We start from the raw sequence: 19,542 nt of genomic DNA, 5'->3' as shown, positions 1-19,542 counted from the left end.
AATACTCATACATGTACTAATAGAAGCAGTGAAGGTATGAAAGAGCTAAATGATACTATCAACCACCTTAACCTAACCAGTTACAGAATATCTTACCAAACAACTGCAGAATTCACATTCTTTTCATTCCTCAAGTTAGACCATCAACAAGTTTCTCCCGATTTCAAAAGATTGAGATCTCACAGAGTATACTTATATAGGTAATTAACATATAGTTAGAGAAAATACTCTCTAACCACAGAGGATTTAATTCAAAATCAATAACAATATAACTAGAAAAAAATGAATATTTAAAAATTTTAAACATACTTTTAAATGACACATGTGACAAAGAAGGCATCACAAGAAGAAGTAGGGAATAATTTTAAATGAAGGTAATAAAAGGACAATGTATCAAAATCTGTGGGATATGGCTAAAGTAGTGCTTAGATAGATATTTATAACTTTTATAATAGTACAATAAAAGGAGAGAGAGATAAAAACAACTATTTGAGTTTCTTCCATAAGAAGCTAGGAACAGAAGAGTGTATTAAAATCAAATTAAATGGAAGGAAGAAATGAATAAAGACTTCCAAACTTTCATATACTGCTGGCAGAAATGTAACAAGCAGGCACTTCAGGATACTCTGCAGTTACTCATATACTTATCTTAAGACCCAGCAATTGTGCTCCAGGGTATTTAACTGAGGGAAATGCAGACATATAGCCAGAGAAAGACTTTTATCCTGAAATGTTCATGGAAACTTCATTCATAATAGCCCAAACTGGAAACAACCCAAGTGTCTATTAACAGGTGACTGGGTAAACAAATTGTGGTATACGCATACGGTGGATTACAACTCAGCAACAAAACGAAAAAAAGCTAGTGATAAACAGATGCATCTCAAAACATTATACTAAGTGGAAGAAGCCAAGCACAAAAGTATGGTATAATGAATACCATATGATTCCATTTACGGGAAATTCTAGGAAAAAAGGCAAAACTAGTTTACAGGCACAGAAAGATCAGTATTTCCCTGGGGCTGGGAGCAGAGGTCAGGAGATTGACAGAAAAGAGGCATAAGGAAGTTTCTGGGGCAGCTAGAATGTTCTATATATTGATTATACTATGTTAAAAATGTGATAGAAATAAATGGTATCTTATTATTTATTCAATTTGTTCCTCCATATATTCCTGAAACACTAAAACAGTAAACATATTAAATTAGAAAACTTAAGACAACAATACAAAAGAACACCTATCAAAATATGGGACTCTCTCAGTTGAAAAATTAACTTGTATGTCTGAATAGCCAATTTAAAATCACAAAAAGTTAATATTTTAATTATACAAAGAATTCACTCAAGCTGACCAGGAAAACAAACAAAAATGATACATGGGAAAAGATGGGAATACATGATTCACAAAAAGAGTTCAATCCACCCAGAAATTAAGGAAATGCAAACATTTTTAATTCCATACATTGATGAAGAAAAAATGTAATGCTGGCAAGAATGTAGTAAAAGTGGTTATTAGACTACAGTGCTGATGGTAGAGTAAATTAGTACAAATTTTTTGGAAAATATTTGTCAATATATATACTTATAAAAGCATTAAAAAAGACTCTATAGCATCTTACTCCACTGATGGACAGTGACTGTAATGGGGTATATGGTGGGGACTTGATAATTGGGGGAATCTAGCAACCACAATGTTGTCCATGTGATTTTATATTAATGATACCAAAATAAAAATAATAAAAGCATCAAAATGTACTCTCTGAGAATCAGAAATGAGAAAGGAAAAAACACTATGGACACCACAGAAATACAAAGATTTATTAGAGAATACTATGAAAAATTATATGCTAACAAACTGGATAACCTAGGAGAAATGGACAACTTTCTAGAAAAATACAACCTTCCAAGGCTGACCAAGGAAGAAACAGAAAATCTGAACAGACCAATTACCAGCAATGAAATTGAACTGGTAAACAAAAAACTACCTAAGAACAAAACCCCTGTACCAGATGGCTTCACCGCTGAATTTTATCAAACATTTAGTGAAGACCTAATACCCATCCTCCTTAAAGTTTTTCAAAAAGTAGAAGAAGAGGGAATACTTCCAAACTCATTCTATGAGGCCAGCATCACTCTAATACCAAAACCAGGCAAAGACAACACAAAAAAGAGAAAACTACAGACCAATATCCCTCATGAACATAGATGCAAAAATACTCAACAAAATATTAGCAAACCAAATTCAAAAATACATCAAAAAGGTCATCCATCATGATCAAGTAGGATTTATTCCAGGGATGCAAGGATGGTACAACATTTGAAAATCCATCAACATCATCCACCACATAAACAAAAAGAAGGACAAAAACCACATGATCATCTCCATAGATTCTGATAAAGCACTCAACAAAATTCGACATCCATTCATGATAAAAACTCTCAACAAAATGGGTATAGAGGGCAAGTACCTTAACATAATAAAGGCCATATATGATAAACCCACAGCCAACATCATACTTAACAGTGAGAAGCTGAAAGCTTTTTCTTTAAGATCGGGAACAAGACAAGGATGCCCACTTTCCCCACTTCTATTCAACATAATTTAGAGGTCCTAAGCCATGGCAATCAGACAACACAAAGAAATAAAAGGCACCCAGATTGGCAAGGAAGAAGTTAAACTGTCTCTGTTTGCAGATGACATGATACTGTACATAAAAAACCTAAATAATCCATTCCAAAACTACTAGATCTAATATCTGAATTTGGCAAAGTTGCAGGATACCAAATTAATACACAGAAATCTGTGGCATTCTTATACACTAACAATGAACTAGCAGAGAAAGAAATCAGGAAAACAATTCCATTCACAGTTGTATCAAAAAGAATAAAATACCTAGGAATAAACCTAACCAAGGAAGTGAAAGACCTATACTCTGAAAACTACAAGACACTCTTAAGAGAAATTAAAGAAGATACCAATAAATGGAAACTCATCCATGTTCATGGATAGGAAGAATTTATATTGTCAAAATGGCCATCTAGCCTAAAGCAATCTATAGATTCAATGCAATTCCTATCAAAATACCAACAGTATTCTTCAACGAACTAGAGAAAATCATTCTAAAATTCATATGGAACCACAGAAGACCTTGAATAGCCAAAGCAATTCTGACAAGGACAAATAAAGCTGGGGGCATTACGCTCCCCAACTTCAAGCTCTACTACAAAGCCACAGTAATCAAGACAATTTGGTACTGGCACAAAAACAGACCCATAGATCAATGGAGCAGACTAGAGAGCCCTGATATAAACTCAAGCATATATGGCCAATTAATATATGATAAAGGAGCCATGGATATACAATGGGGAAATGACAGACTCTTCAACAGCTGGTGTTGGCAAAACTGGACAGCTACATGCAAGAGAATGAAACTGGATTATTGTTTAACCCCATATACAAAAGTAAACTCGAAATGGATTAAAGACTTGAATGTAAGTCATGAAACCGTAAAACTCTTAGAAGACAACATAGGCAAACATCTCCTGAATACAAGCATGAGCAACTTCTTCCTGAATGTATCTCCTTGAGCAAGGGAAACAAAAGCAAAAATGAACTCATGGGACTACATCAAACTAAAAAGTTTCGGTATGGCAAAGGACACCATCAACAGAACAAAAAGGCATCCTACAGTATGGGAGAATATATTTGTAAATGACATATCTGACAAGGGGTTAACACCCAAAATATATAAAGAACTTACACGCCTCAACACCCAAAAAGCAAATAACTGGATTAACAAATGGACAGAGGATATGAAGAGACAGTTCTCCAAAGAAGCAATTCAGATGGCCAACAGACACATGAAAAGATGCTCCACGTCACTAATCATCAGGGGAATGCAAATTAAAACCACAATGAGATATCACCTCACACCAGTAAGGATGGCCAGCATCCTTAGATGAACAACATCCTTAGAAAGAACAACAAATGCTGGCGAGGATGCAGAGAAAGAGGAACCCTCCGACACTGCTGGTGGGAATGTAAGCTAGTTCAACCATTGTGGAAAGCAATATGGAAGTTCCTTAAGAAACTAAACATAAAAATACCATTTGACCCAGGAATCCCACTCCTTGGAATTTACCCAAAGAATACAACTCAGATTCAAAAAGACATATGCACCCATATGTTTATCGCAGCACTTTTTACAATAGCCAAGATATGGAAGCAACCAAAGTGTCCATCAGTAGATGAATGGATAAAGAAGAGGTGGTACATATACACAATAGAATACTATTCAGCCATAAGAAAGAAAGAAATCCTACCATTTGCAACAACATGGATGGAGCTAGAGGACATTATGCTCAGTGAAATAAGCCAGGTGGAGAAAGACAAGTGCCAAATGATTTCCCTCATTTGTGGAGTATAACAATGAAGCAAAACTGAAGGAACAAAATAGCAGCAGACTCAGAGACTCCAAGAAGGGACTAGTAGTTACCAAAAGAGAGGGTTGTGGGAGGGAGGGTGGAGAGGGAGGGAGAAAGGGACTGAGGGGTATTATGTTTAGTACACATGGTGTGGGGGATCACGGGGAGAACAGTGCAGCACAGAGAAGGCACACAGTGGATCTGTGGCATCTTGCTGCACTGATGGACAGTGACTGCACTGGGGTATGGGTGGGGACTTGATAATATGGGTAAATGTAGTAACCACATTGTTTTTTCATGTGAAACCTTCATAAGAGTGTATATCAATCATACCTTAATAATAACTAAATAAATAAAATGTATTGTTTGACCTAGTACATCTACTTCTAAAAACAGAATCTAGAAATGTATTTCTACCCTAAGAAAACCGTTTTTAAAAGTTTTATGCAAAAAGGTGCTGCTGTAATTCTATGTGTAGTAGTAAAATTCTAGAGGTCAGGTAAACTATGGTTTATTTACCTGAGAAAACATTATATAGCCATCAAAATAGATTCCTACAAGCCTTTGTAAGCACCAAGAAAACCACTTAAAAGCTGGACATGAAATTTGTGTGTGTGATGTTTATTATGAATGTCATTTTTAAAGGTCTTCAAAGACAAACAACTGTATACAAAAATAAAGTTAACTCTGCGAGCATCTGTGTTGGGGGATTGGGATTTGGGGTGACTATCTTTCCTACATATGTAAACTCTGATGCAATCATACTTCTTTTAAGGAGCATTTGCTTAAAAGCTTAGGACATGAGTGAGGACAGTCACTTACTCTGCCTGGTCAGTGTCTATGTTACTGTTGTCCTTCCCGAAAGCCATGGCCATGAATACACAGTTGATGGTGACGGTGCAGATGATGAACATGCTGAACAGCGTGGCCACATCCGTTAAGGCAGGCACACTGCAGGTGGCACACAGCATCATGGCTGTGGTGGGGCTGTGGTGCCCCCGGATCCCTGTCCCTGTACAGGCACCTGGCCCCTAAGTGTGAGTGTGGCTGAGAACAGCTCACTCCTGTCCCCTCCCCTGAGGAACTGTGCCTGGCCAAATGGCAGCCCCCTTCCCGGGAGGGCTACAGCCCAGCACCACATGTCTGAAGGGCTTCCCGGCCAGGTAGCTCAGGACCAGTTCATGCTCCCAGGCTCCCCATAAGTCCAGCTGTGGGGCTCTGTTGGCACCCCAGCCTTGCTCGTCTCCCCTTTTAGCCCCGTTCTGCTTCTGTTTTTCCTTCTCCAGAGAGTAGTCCTCTACTAACTCACTTAAGTAAGAAGCCCCATCTCAGGCTCTGCTTCTAGAGAACCCACCTAAACATTTCTTCCTCCCCAAACTCCTCAGAACTTCTTTATGTCTTCCAGGCTAGGTCTTTCCACTCCCCTAGCCTAGGGCTGCCAGGGTCTGGCCCACCACTGTCCATACCAGAAATGTTTGGTAATTCCTGCCTACCTGTATCCTGTAGGACTGAGGTTTGAAAACTCGAAGTACAAAGAGGCTGGCAAGTCACATGAATGGTTGAAAGGGGCTGCTAATGGGTCACAGCGGGGTGAGTGGAGATGTGGTGAAACAGGGCGTGTATCACTCTAAAGAGGGAGCGGCGTCTCACTACCCCGATTTTTCCAGGTGGGAATGCAGGCCTACCCTTGACTGAGGTTCCATTTTTCAAGAGAACCTGGAAATGTGGACTTTTAACATGAGAGAATGTTTCCAAAAAGTTCTAAACACTGTGCAGGTCCAACACAACACATTTGTCAGCTAAATATGGGGCCCAGGTTGGCAGTTTACAACCTTTTTTGGGTCTCAGCTTAAACATCCCTTTCTCCTTGGTGCCTCTGCACACTACTTCCCCAAACTGCCATCTCACCTAAGAGCCACCTGCCTTTGGGTGCACAACAAACATGGGCAGCCTGGGGCTCAGGTGTTTTCCATATGACCTGGGTGAAGTATAAGATGCCACAAAAGGATATGAATGCACTGAGACTCTAATGGCCAAACTTCGGATGGAATTGAAAGGCCCAAAAATGAACAAGGCACGCTTGGCACTGAAGCGGTAGATTGTTCTCTTTTTGTTCAACACCATAAATGTCTGCAAAAAAACACAACAAGAATAACATGCAGTGACAAAACAAGTTTCCATGAATTCACTTGGGGAAAATGCACTGGAACCACATACGGGTTGTAGTGTGGCCTGGCTCCTGTGGAACTACAGCTTCTGGGTGGACAGCTGAGGTGGAAGCCCAAGGTCGGTTCTGACCAACCTACACTGCGACTCTGGAGGCCAACAGGTCCCCCCGTGTGGCCTGGGTCTCACTCAGAGTCCCAAGATAAGTACTGGGCTGTGGGCCACCCACCCAGTGGATACCCAGATGCTCTAGAAAATGGAGCACACAGGGTCCCACAATAAAGACAGTTGGGGTGAGGGGAACAATGGGCATACAAAACCCTCCATACTGTACTCCAAGACCAGAGCAGCAGGAGAGCTTGGAGACATGGAAGTAGCACTGGATATCACATTCAGCAGATTGTTTTAAATTACTTTGATTACTAATGAAAATTCTGTAATGACCCTCAGAAGAAGGGGCCTAGAAATCCATATTGTCATGCCTGAGCAGTCCTACATGGGGGAGTCTGCCACCAACTCCAACCTTGAGGACTCCCCATCCTCCTGTGGACACAGGAGCAAATCTGGCTGTTTCTCATCTGGCAGGGGAGGCCCTCAGAAGGCATCTGGAATGCATATGGGTGTTCTGGGCTGTCTGTCACAATTTCCAGGGGCTCTGTTGGTTTTTAGTGTGTAGGTACAGGAAAAACCTAGGATGGACCTGCCAGTGGTGCACTGTTCCACCAAAGTGCCAGTTGGGGCCCCCTGAAGAACACAAGCCTGCGTCTATTTCTTCCTGGTGCGTCTTCCTGGGTTCTGGGAATGAAGCAGGCCCTGGACAAACAGCTCATCCCTCACAGGTTTCTGATATCAGCTCCAGGCCTCCCTCTTTCCATTTAATTATACTTAATTAATCTTGCTGTCCACTTATGTGTCCCCAAAGCTGTTCATTACACAAGCTCTTACAGAATGAGGGTCATTCCTGTCTCCCTGTGTCTCTGCTCCTTCCAGATTTACAAAAAGTACTACTTGGCACATGCTCCAGCATGGCTCAGGCAGAAACGACAGGCCTGGCCCACAGGCCCAAGTCAGCAGGGGTGGGGTGCTGCCCCGGCTGAGGCACCAGGGCACCAGCCTTCAGCACCCAGTCGCCAGCCACTGTCTCTGAGCTGCGGAACCTCCCTGCCTGGTGCCTCCTGGCAGCGGGGAGTAGTTTGGACTAGGATATTTTCGTTGCCTCCATACCCAAATGAAACAGGCCACCAAGTTCTTTAAAGCTACCAGCTCAGGAGCCCAAGACTCACTCTGGGGGTTCTGGGCCCTTCCTGTGCATAGAAAGACAATTTGGGGGCAGAGGGCAAACCTCTCCTTGAGACAGGTCTTACCGATTAACAGGTGGCATGATACTGGCTCTGCTGCTGTGCCCTGTGATTTTGATATTTTATTAATGCATCCTCTGAGTACTTCAAATATTTCAACTAATGGTGCATTTAACTACACATGCCAGGGTTTTACGATTAAAATGATAGGCACCAGCTCCTCCTGTCTGCTTGCTAACAATCTCCACCCCTTTCCCTAAATGGAGAGAAGTGGCTTGCGACTGCAGAAAAGCCCTTGGGTTTGAATCCTGCTGCACCCCTCTCTGGCTGTTTGACCTGCTTGAGTCATGTCCGCATCTGGTCTTTGAGTTCCTCGTCTGCCAGGTGGAATGCTGATGACAGCCACACAGACTTCGCATGACTGTGGAGCACCAGCCATGTAGGGTTATGCATGTGCTGAGCTCCAAATGAGCATCACGTCTTCTGTTTTAAATGGGGGACCCCAGCTGAGCAGAGATGGTCCTGGAATACCCACCCAGGCTGGCACAGAGCCTGTCCTCCTAGGCCTGTCCACTACACACCTGCTGCCACCTGCCTGGGGGTCTCCTGTCCAGCCTGGAGGCAGAAGGAGGCCTCCGACACTTAACTCACATTCAGTCACTCTGCCTCCAAGAAGTACCCCAAGTTCAGGGGCATAAGAGGAAGGAGAAACACTAGGGTGTTTCTGCCCCTCATCTCTCCTGCCCTTTCTTGTCCTCCTACTCATGCTCCACTTTCCTCTACACACTTTCCCCATCTGGCCTGGTAGCCCTAAGTCTGTCCCCATTCAAGGACATATGAACCAGGTGACCCTTCTTTGGAAGCAGTCTTTCATGGTTGCCCACAAAGAATGCTCTCATATCCAGTATTTCCTAGAACTTCCCCCAAACTCCCAGCCTTCTACCTCCCAGAACTGGATCCAGGGAGGTGGGATTTCCACTCGCTGCTGGGCACAGTGAGTTGATGGTTGCCAGGTCTGGGCCTTCTCCAGGGGGGACAGTCTGCCGAGGACAGCTCTGTCAGTGCCTGGACTTTCGAACAGCTATCAGAGAGCCCAGAGCTCACACCTCCTCTCAGGGGCCCCCTTATGGAACTTTCACTAGGATTTCCTTGCAAGAACTACATCTAGGTAGATGAAACAGAAAGCCCATCACATGTTGGCATGGGATTTACATCTAATGGGCATGTGCCTGTTTGATTACCATATTCTTAGATCAATTTGTTGAGTACCTATTACCAGTCAAGTATTGGTGTAGGGTTTTACCTTCATAAATCTCACTTTATAGCTTAGAGGGCCTATTGCCTAAGGGCTTTTCAAGGTAAACTCTTGTTGCTGAAATGGACATTCTGGACAGTTATATTAATCTTTCAGATCAGTATAACGTGTTACGCTTATACACTGCTTCCAGAGCATGCATATGCTGTAGGATAGGGAAAGCAGGTGTTATTCCCATTGTGCAGATTAGAAAAATGAGGATCAGGGAAGTGAGTCCCCAGCATCAAAATGCCAGTCACTTGAAATGGCCTGCCCCAACTTCCCTGACCATTAATCCAGTCCTCTTCCCCAGCCACCCTGTTTTCTCTACACTCTTGTTGACCTTTCTGGAGCACCCAGTCCTCGTCTCCTCTGGACATGCATTACAGAGGGTGAGTTCTGAGGGAAGCTCCCAGGGCAACAAGGGCAAAGGAGAAGTACAGCCTGACCTCTGTAAACTGCGTGGCCAGCCTCAGGCCTACCTTGTGATTTTTGTAGAATGGGTCCAAGTCTTCCAGGGGTTTTGCTACCAAGTCCTGGGGAATGTCACCATAGAGCTTGGGCAACTTCCTGGAGACCTTGAGGTCAAGGTAGGGTCGAGGCTGGGATTCTGCGGTCTGGTGCTTGGACTTCTTGCTCTCCCTTTGGATGGCAATCCGCTTCTCAATTGCAGCCAGAGAGTCAGAAGTGAAGGGCCGGAAGTTGCGTGCATCTGGAAAGATCACTGGGTAGCACCTGTCATCCATCTTCACCTCTAGGACAGAGACAAGCAGCAGAGCCTCAGAGGGCTTGGAGGCAGAAATCACACAGCCCACCCGGGACTCCAACAGGCAAGGACAGCATTGCGGGGGCCTGCAAGAATTGAGACTGAGGCAAGAGGGTAGGGGAGTTCATGAGCTGTGGGACAGGTCAGGAGAGGTGACCACCGCTTTGGGTGCTGCAGGAGCCACGGGCCCAGGCAGGACCAAAGCCGGGCATTGTTCCTGGAGGATCTGGGTATAGATAGGAAGCTGAGCTCAAGAACAGTGGGGCAGGAACCTAGTCTCTAGGCCCGAGACACAGGCACCAAGCATGACAGCAAGACGGAACCCCTGAACCCTGAAGCGGGCCTGTAGATGGCACACAAGCAGTCACAGTATGAACAGAAGAGGAAGGAAGGGGAACTGAGTGGGCAGGGCCATGGGTTGCAAAATCAAAACCCTTGGGACTGCCCCCTCTGCTCACGTCCTTGCGCACGCACCCTCCAGCCCTCGGTACCCCGAGGCTGCGTAGGCCACCGAGCCCCTTCCGCCCGGGCCCGCCTCCAGGGCGCCTTCGGGGACCCTCCGGGCCGGGGAGGCAGCGGGAGCGCCGACTGGGGCCGCCGGGACGAGCGAGGCGGCCGCGGGCTCGGGGGGGCGCTCGAGGGAAGGTCTCCCACCCGGCCTCGCTGTGACGCCCGCGCCTCTCTCCCCAGGAAACGGCAGCCGACGGCTCCCTGCGCCCGGCGCACCCGCCTCTCGTCGCCGCCTGGCACAGCTCCGGGGCGCCCTCAGCCCCGCCCGCGCCCACCTCCCGGATCGTGCGCCTGTCATTGAAGCACCAGGGTCCTTTGAACGTGCCTGTTCCCGTGGCTTCTATTGATTGCGGTGTGAAGTGAGCGGGGTCACATGTGGATGGACCTTGCTTCAACGGTGCCTTATGTGTGGGAGGCGCAGCCCCCGACTCTCTCTACGTTTGCCACTGCCCGCCTGGTTTCCAAGGCTCCAACTCTGAGAAGAGGGTGGACCGGTGCACCCTGCAGCCATTCCGGAACTGCCTGACCTGTCCCTCCTCTACCAGTGCCTGGAGACAGAAGCTGGATATTTATTCGGTGTGGCCCAATCTCTGCGGGGTGGCTGGGAGAATTTTACCGTTGAAAGTTGTACACGGTGCTTATTTATATCCTATTTTTCTTCTCTCCCCGTCGCTCAACGTGCAAGGAAACCCCCTACTAATACTCTGTGTTAAACATTCAGCTCTAGAGTCATTCTTCAGTGAGATCTGTTAATATTCCCCAGATAAATAAGAGTAGCACACGTTTTTATTATGCTAATCATTCATAATCATGTAAGATTCACCTGAGCATGCTAAAAGGCCCAGGCCTATGTGCTGCCTTTCCTCCTTCAGATCTGATGAAGTGATTTTGCAAACTGGGCAAACTAAGTTAGTATGCAGGCCCAGTCATAAACAACACAGTAAAAGGCAAGAAGGATTCCACCTTAAAGATAAGATTGCATTTTACTACCCAAGAAGTTAAGACGTGAGAAATTCTTCACTTACTCTTTAGCAAACAATGCCTCGGCCCACCTTGGGGGCTGAGCAGGTGGCCTTGTTTCATAGGCCCCCAGACCAAGATGCTGGTATCTCAGGGAGAAATCATCAGAGCAGGAAGTTGCTTGTGTTAATTCAATTCTAAATATTCTGGGACCACTTCATAAGTCCACACACCTTAGCTTTTTTTCATGTTCTTGAAAATCCTCAACTGCCTATAAAACCCCTAGACAACACACCACTATGGACTCTCTTGTCCCCTCCTGGAGTGAGCCAGGAGCTTTGTCCTTTCAGCTTATCTCTAAATAAAAGCCTGTACCTTGCTCTCCTAAAAAAAAAAAAAACCCTAGGGCATGAGTCTTTTCTGTCAGCAAAGCTCTTAAAATGTGATGGAATATGAACAAAAGAGCCATAAACACAGGCGAGGACATTTATACTAACATGTAGGAGCCTATGACAGTTCTTACTGCTGAGACTCAGACCTGGCAGAGGCAAGACCCCAAGTGAGCAGAATCTACAACCTCAGTTTTGACTAGACTCAGAGGAAGAAGCAGCACTCAGGTTTTGAATGCCTGTGTTCCCTATACCAAGCACCCTCTTCCTTTCTTCTTTACTGAATGCCAATCTAAGACTGACTCCAAACCACTCCCAGAAATCACAATGTGAACCTAGCATAGCATTAGTAAACAACAATGATCACCACCAGTCAGCCACCATGAGCTCAGTGTCTGCTTTAGACACAGTGCTGGGCAAGGCACTGACGGAGAAAACCCACAGTCCCTCCTCTCGGCCCCTGGTGTAGTGGAGAAGGCAGGTGAAAGACAGGTGGTGGTAAAAGAGTAGGACAAAAGCTATGATGGGGAGAAACAGAAGGCACTAGGACTATGCACAGGAGAGGTGTTAACCCACTTTGGGGAATCAGGGATGGCCTATCAGCTCCTTAATGTCTTAAGGAGGTGGAAGACATAGACATTAGACATAGACGAGAACAAACAGGGACACTAGAGTGTTGCAGAGGAGCAGACAGCGTGTATAGGGACCCTTGGGAAAAGATCAAGCATCCATCGACAGGTTCTGCTTGCCTGGAACGGGGATTTTGTGGGGCGCACTGGGCAGATTAGGCTCCGGTAAGCACTGAGAGAGCCTGTGGGCCTGTAACCCTTAGTGAAGAGCTCGGGCTTCACCTTGAGGGAAGAGGCACTGCTGAAGGCTGGGTTTTTGTCATTGTCACCATCACTAGTATTATCACAGAGGATTGATGCTCTCAGGGGTTCTGTAATATCCCTCTTACTGGTGATAGCGGACAGGGCTTGTGATGGGGAGGTGGGGAGGCTGCAATCAGAGGAGCCTGGGAACTATTTGCAACCAGTCCCACCCCCAAGGACGGCCTGATGGAGCAGACAGATCTGAGGGCCACATACAGCCTTAAAAAGGGGCTCATGGGAAGTTGGATTTGAGGGACAGGACAGAGCTGGGGTTCCCGGCATGGGCAGCTAAGTGGACAGTGGTGCCACTCAGACAGCAAGCATGGTGGGCAGTGGGCAAGGCTGTGGGGCAACAAAGTCAGTTTGGAGCTGCTTGTGAAGCCTGCAAGAGGAGAGAACCAGGAGGCACAGGATGGCAGAGAATCACATGCAGTCGGCTCTGAAAACAGCACCTGCAGAAAGAAAGTTGAAGCTGCTCTTGGAAAGCCCTCAGCAGGCACCACACTGAAGACACAGACCTGATCACTGGTGGAAAGCCTCATGCAGCCAGCTCTCCTCCTAGCACCAGAGCCAGGCGCTCTTTCCTCAGCTGATCCCCAAACAAAGCAGTCATGCTGTGTTTCACAGCCACAGGGCAACACATGTGCAGACACGCTAAGGGTAAAGTGACATTCTCATAGCGGGAGCCAATGTCAATCAACTGAGATGAAATACAGGCTGCAGACTCACTCCCACTGCATTCTGCCTATTCAGTCCAGGTCAGACTCCTCAAGGATACAGCTGGATGGTGGGGTTGGCAAGAGACTTGAATTACACCCTCTACCTCCCAGCCCACTGCCTCCATAAATACAGATAATTGAATCTACATAGGCAAAGTGGGCATCTATGGAGATGCAGCTATGCTGGGTTCTAGAGCTCAAGAAAGACCTTTGAGATGGGAATGAAGTCTTCTGCTGTCAACAGCATAGGAAGGGTAGCTGATCCTATAAAACAGACAAGCCAAGAAAGACACTGGATGGCAAACACAGGACATATACTGAGGTACAGCAAAGCCCCAGTAGAGGGCTGCTGCCACAAAATGACACTGTTAAGCAGGAAGCTGCACACCCAGGCCATTCAGATCCTGGGTTCCCAGGGGAAAGAGACTCGATAAAAACGTATGACACAAAACAACACTGACAAGCCCTGAAACTGCACACTTCAAAACTGGCTACAGATGACAAGAGGACTGAAGAGCCACACCTTAACTGTGATATGGAAGACTGCAAAAATGGACTTGGAAAAAAGACGGCTGGATAGAAACTATCAACTCAAATACATCTGACAAAACAAAATCACATGCAATCAAATTTTCTTATTAACTGAAAAAAAAATGACAGAAGAATCAAATATTCTTTAATAAAAGTAGACTTGGAGGAAATTGGCCTGTAGAAATAGAAGCTGCACATGCAAAATTAGTTACGTTAATAATTAATGAAATACATATGGCACATACTATAAATGCTAAGATGTGGAATGATTCAAATCTTCATTGTGAAATATATATGAAAAAATACTTAATTCTGAAAATGTTCTATACAGAAAATAGATCGCATTGCATTAAAAATTGGTTAAAGAATTAAATTAGCTAAGTCCAATTATTTCCCAAGCCTCACTAATAATCAAGTATGAAGGCAAATTTTTCAGACCCTAAATACCTGCTTATTAAAAAAATTATGAGTATACGCTCATACTCACCCAGGCTGGGGGTCTCCCAAACAATGAAGAGAATCCAAAAAAATAAAGGATGCATGGGCTCCAAGATATACCTAACCCAAGAGTAAAATAAAATAATTCTAGGTAACTGCACTTCAGTCAGCTTAAAAAGCAATTGATCCAACTAGAATTAGAATTTAGAGAGCGCTGAGAAAATCCTCTAAATTCTCTGTCAAAAAGAATATGATAAAGAAACTGGTTTTATCTATTGAGAAGCATTAGTAGAAAGTAGAGTGGTAGTTAAAAATTCCTGAAAACAAAACATTCTTCAGCAAGTCATGTTTTACATGGGAAGCCAAGTAAATGATCTGAACAATAAACAGAATACAAGAATAGAGGAAAATAGAAAGCCCACTTGACTTTGACACTTAGAATATTCTCTGTCAAGCACCAGAGGCCAGTGACACGAGAGTCCATCCCCTTCTCCATGGATCCAAATATAATACTTGGTTGTAGAGACTAGTAACTACAAATCACTGTATCATGAAGGTTATATATTAGTTTTTAGTTTTAACAATTATCCTACAGATAAGCAGAATTCACTGCAATTACAGAATCAACTTCAAATGTTATAAATGCTATAAAATTTTGTTGCAAGCTGGATGGAGTAGGACAGAAAAGATGAAGGAAGCACAGAGGCACCAATTTCCTCATCCTGAATACGTGGGGAATCAAGACATTCTGTGGAAGTCAATGCAACAAGCAACACAAGTATATGTTTACCCCTTAAAATTATACATGTAACCAAGAGCAAAATCAAATTAAAAATACAAGTAACAGTGGAAACAAGATGGCGGCGTGAGTAGAGCAGCGGAAATCTCCTCCCAAAACCACATATATTTTTGAAAATACAACAAATACAACTAATCCTAAAAGAGAGACCAGAAGACACAAGACAACAGCCAGACTACATCCACACCTGTGAGAACCCAGGGCCTCGCAAAGGGGGTAAAATACAAGCTGCGGCCCGGCGGGACCCAAGCACCTCTCACCCCAGTTCCCGGCGGGAGAGGAGTCAGAGCGGGGAGGGAGAGGGAGCCCAGGACTGCTAAATACCCAGCCCCAGCCATCCGCACTGGAGCGCAGACACACAGTGCGTGCGTGGGGTGCTGGAAACTAGGGAAACAGTACAGCAAGACCTGTGAGCGAGTTCCCACAGCCGGCACACCCAGGACAAAGAAAAGCGAGTGCTTTTTGAAAGTCTTAAAGGGACAGGGAACCCACAGCTGGATGGAAGCACCCTGGGACACTTAGCCCAGCAGCTGCGAATCCCGGGGAACTCTGGGCGCCCGAACCCCCGCAGCGCAGCTCGGAGGCCCTTCACGGTGATAAGCAGCCTCCCACCTGTTTCCCCTCCGATGGGGCTCCGCCATATTGGAGAAGCAGCCTGAGGCAGGCCACACCCACAGCAACTGCAGAGCTAAATAAACTCCATAGGGGCCGGGCAAGATCAGAAGCCCCGTCTGCACGCAGCTGCCCAGCACAAGCCGCTAGAGGCCGCTGTTCTCCCAGGAGAGGAAGGCCACAAACTGGCAAGAAGGGACTTTATCTTACCCAACACACGTGCCAGCTCCCCACAAATATATCTATCGCCATGAAAAGGCAGAAGAAATTGATACAGACCAAGATCACAGAGGCAAACCCTGAGAAGGAGGTAGACCTAACCAGTCTTCCTGAAAAAGAATTAAAAATAAAGCTCATAACCATGCTGATGGAGCTGCAGAGAAATATGCAAGAGCTAAGGGATAAAGTCCGGAGGGAGATTACAGACATCCGGAGGGAGATTATAGAAATGAAACAATCTCTGGAAGGATTTATAAACAGAATGGATAAGATGCAAGAGGCCATTGATGGAATAGAAACCAGAGAACAGGAACACATAGAAGCTGACACAGAGAGAGATAAAAGGATCTCCAGGAATGAAACAATATTAAGAGAACTGTGTGACCAATCCAAAAGGAACAATATCCACATTATAGGGGTACCAGAAGAAGAAGAGAGAGAAAAAGGAATAGAAAGAGTATTTGAAGAAATAATTGCTGAAAACTTCCCCAAACTGCGGGAGGAAATAATCGATCAGACCATGGAAGTGTACAGAACTCCCAACAGAAAGGACCCAAGGAGGACAACACCAAGACACATAATAATTAAAATGGCAAAGATCAAGGACAAGGACAGAGTTTTAAAGGCAGCTAGAGAGAGGAAAAAAGGTCACCTACAAAGGAAAACCCATCAGGCTATCATCAGACTTCTCAACAGAAACCTTACAGGCCAGAAGAGAATGGCATGATATATTTACTGCAATGAAACAGAAGGGCCTCGAACCAAGAGTACTGTATCCAGCACAACTATCATTTAAATGTGAAGGAGGGATTAAACAATTCCCAGACAAGCAAAAGTTGAGGGAATTTGCCTCCCACAAACCACCTCTACAGGGTATTTTAGAGGGACTGCTCTAGATGGGAGCACTTCTAAGACTAAATAGATGTCACCAGAGAAAATAAAATCACAGAAAAGAAAGCAGACCAACCAAATACTAACTAAAGGCAAAAAATAAAATCAACTACCCACAAAAGCAGTTAAAGGAAGCACAGAAGAGCACAGAATAAAAGAACCAACATATAAAGAACAGAGGAGGAGGAATAAGAAGGGAGAAAATAAAGAATGACCAGACAGTGTTTAAAATAGCTCAATAAGTGAGTTAAGTTAAACAGTAAGATACTAAGGGAGCTAACCTTGAACCTTTGGCAACCACGAGTCTAAAGCCTGCAATGGCAATAAGTACATATCTTTCAATAATCACCCTAAATGTAAATGGACTGAATGCACCAATCAAAAGACACAGAATAATAGAATGGATAATAAAGCAAGACCCATCTCTATGCTGCTTACAAGAGACTCACCTCAAACCCAAAGACTATAGGAACAAAGAAAGACTGAAGTAACAAAACAGCAGCAGAATCATAGAACCTAAGAATGGACTAACAGTTACCAAAGGGAAAGGGACTGGGGAGAAAGGGAGGGAAGGGAGGGATAAGGGTGGGGAAAAAGAAAGGGGACATTACGATTAGCGTGTATAATGTGGGGGGGCATGGGGAGGGCTGTGTAACACAGAGAAGACAAGTAGTGATTCTACAGCATCTTACTACGCTGATGGACAGTACTGTAACAGGGTTTGTGGGGGGTATTTGGTGAAGGGGGGACCCTTATAAACATACTATTCTTCATGTAATTCTTGATTAATGACAATAAAATTAATTAATTAATTAATTTAAAAAAATACAAGTAACAATACTGGAAGAAATCATGGGTGGGCATGATTACTGTCAGTAAGCAAGATTCATCATCTAATATAGAGATAATTCAGTAACTTCTACTTAAACTTGATAAATAAATAGAACTGCAAGATAATTATTTAGAGTTAGCAAGACAAAGGCCAGAAGACTGAAAAACTGAAATGATTAAAAGTGGGACTGAGTGTATAGGTGAAGGTGGAGATATCTTATTTTTCATGTTATATTCTCCCCAACATTTTTTCCTTCTACTCTATTTGAATTATGTGCAGGTATGTATTAGTTCATAGGATTGCAAAAGGATTGTAAAAATCCTCCAAGGGTTCAAAACACCCTCTGATTCAAAATAGAGAGTCAAAATGCCAGGTTACTGTAACTGGCTCTAAATATTCCTAAGTCACAAAGGAAGCAAGTATAATCTCAACTTGCAGTCCTAAACCAGGAGGCTAGAGGCATGTGCCTTACAACTTGACATGAGAAGTCACAGAGACTAGGGGGCCCATGAGGAGGCTCTGCAAGACCTCGCTGAGGTGATGGGAGGTGGGGAGGCATGGAGCTGCCTGTCAGAGATGCCTGCTACTCTGAGACTGGCCTGCCAGCTAGTTCACGGTCCCACTCCCCAAGACAGACAGAAAACATACCCTCATCCACAACAAATCCATACACACCACAGAGGTGCTTAGGTCTGAACACCCCTTGTTCATTTGTTCATGTGCTGGGCATGAGAAATGCAATGTGACATGAACACTATCTCAACCCCCAAGGGATTTACCCACTGAGGGGGAACAGGGTGAGCCAAGGACCAGCAGGGCCGCACGAGGGCAGCCCCAGCCGCTGTGGGAGCCCAGCGGATGTGGTTCTGAAGAACTGGGAGTTGTCCAGCTTGGAGGAGAGGGAGGCCAAGGGCTTTTGTTCCTGTATAAGTGACCTGCTGTAGCTGCACCAGACATCTCCAGTTTGCCCACAGCTATAGTCCCTCCTTCCCCACCTGCTCGGTACCATGAAGCGGATCCACAGGGACCGCTCATCAGATCCCTTGACCTTGGGCGTCTGGTTGGGTTTGGCCAATGGGAGGCACCAGCAAGAGACCTGTGAACAGTGGAGAGTGGATCAGGGAGCTCCTCCCGACTCCCTCCTTGTAGGCAGCCACACTCCTGTCACGGGGCCCATCCCACAATCCTCCCTCTGCCCCCTTGCCCTTCAGGTGTGGGATGAGAAGGTGCCAGGCTGTCACCACACTGAGGACTGCACTGTCTCTGTTACTGCCCTCTGCTTGTGCCTTTGTGGAATGCCCCTTTAATAAAATGCCCTCAAAAGGCCCACTTTGAATGTGTCTTCTGTTCTCTGTCAGGGCCCTGGCTGACAGAATCATCCATTAAATAAAATTTAGAAAACAAGAAAAGGAAAGGATTGCCCACAAACCAAAGCCACCTGACATATGCACACTTTGACATTCTGGCATATTCCTTTCCTGCAGTCTTTCATGCATATATTCACATAGCTGCCATTGTCAAGCATATGCAATTTTATATCATGAACTTTTCAATTAATGTGATATTCACAGTCATTTTTACAGTGACAGGCATCTGTCAATGGTGTCTACCCTGTTCCCCTGAGTGTGAACATACATGATCTCATTACTCCTCAGAGCAATCTCATAACATAAGCATTATCCTTAGGGGCTTCTGTAAGGAAATGTTCCCCTGGAAATTAAGGTGAATTATTTGAGGCCTTCTAATAAGACGCGGAGGTTTTAGCATTATATCCTGGACTAGTGTTTCTCTCCAGTTTCCTCTCTTGGCAAGGAGCCACCC

The 19,542-nt window shown here is 44.8% G+C and overlaps 1 protein-coding gene across 2 annotated transcripts in view; it reads right to left on the bottom strand.

The window, feature by feature from the left end:
* SCN11A (sodium voltage-gated channel alpha subunit 11) overlaps positions 1-19,542 on the bottom strand; it is a 110,891-nt gene that overhangs the window by 65,808 nt on the left and 25,541 nt on the right. For both annotated transcript variants that reach the window (XM_057491494.1, XM_057491495.1), the window contains exons 2-4: positions 9,666-9,937; positions 6,438-6,555; positions 5,248-5,350 (exon numbers count right to left, since the gene is read on the bottom strand). In XM_057491494.1, the coding sequence (XP_057347477.1) occupies positions 5,248-5,350; positions 6,438-6,555; positions 9,666-9,929 (485 nt within the window). In that variant the 5' untranslated portion in view covers positions 9,930-9,937. The remainder of the gene's footprint in view (positions 1-5,247; positions 5,351-6,437; positions 6,556-9,665; positions 9,938-19,542) is intronic.

This window comes from Manis pentadactyla, chromosome 14, assembly GCF_030020395.1.
Source record: "Manis pentadactyla isolate mManPen7 chromosome 14, mManPen7.hap1, whole genome shotgun sequence".
NCBI lineage: Eukaryota > Metazoa > Chordata > Mammalia > Pholidota > Manidae > Manis > Manis pentadactyla.
Note: the sequence above shows the minus strand (reverse complement) of the source record. Positions and strands in the feature narration are given on the sequence as shown.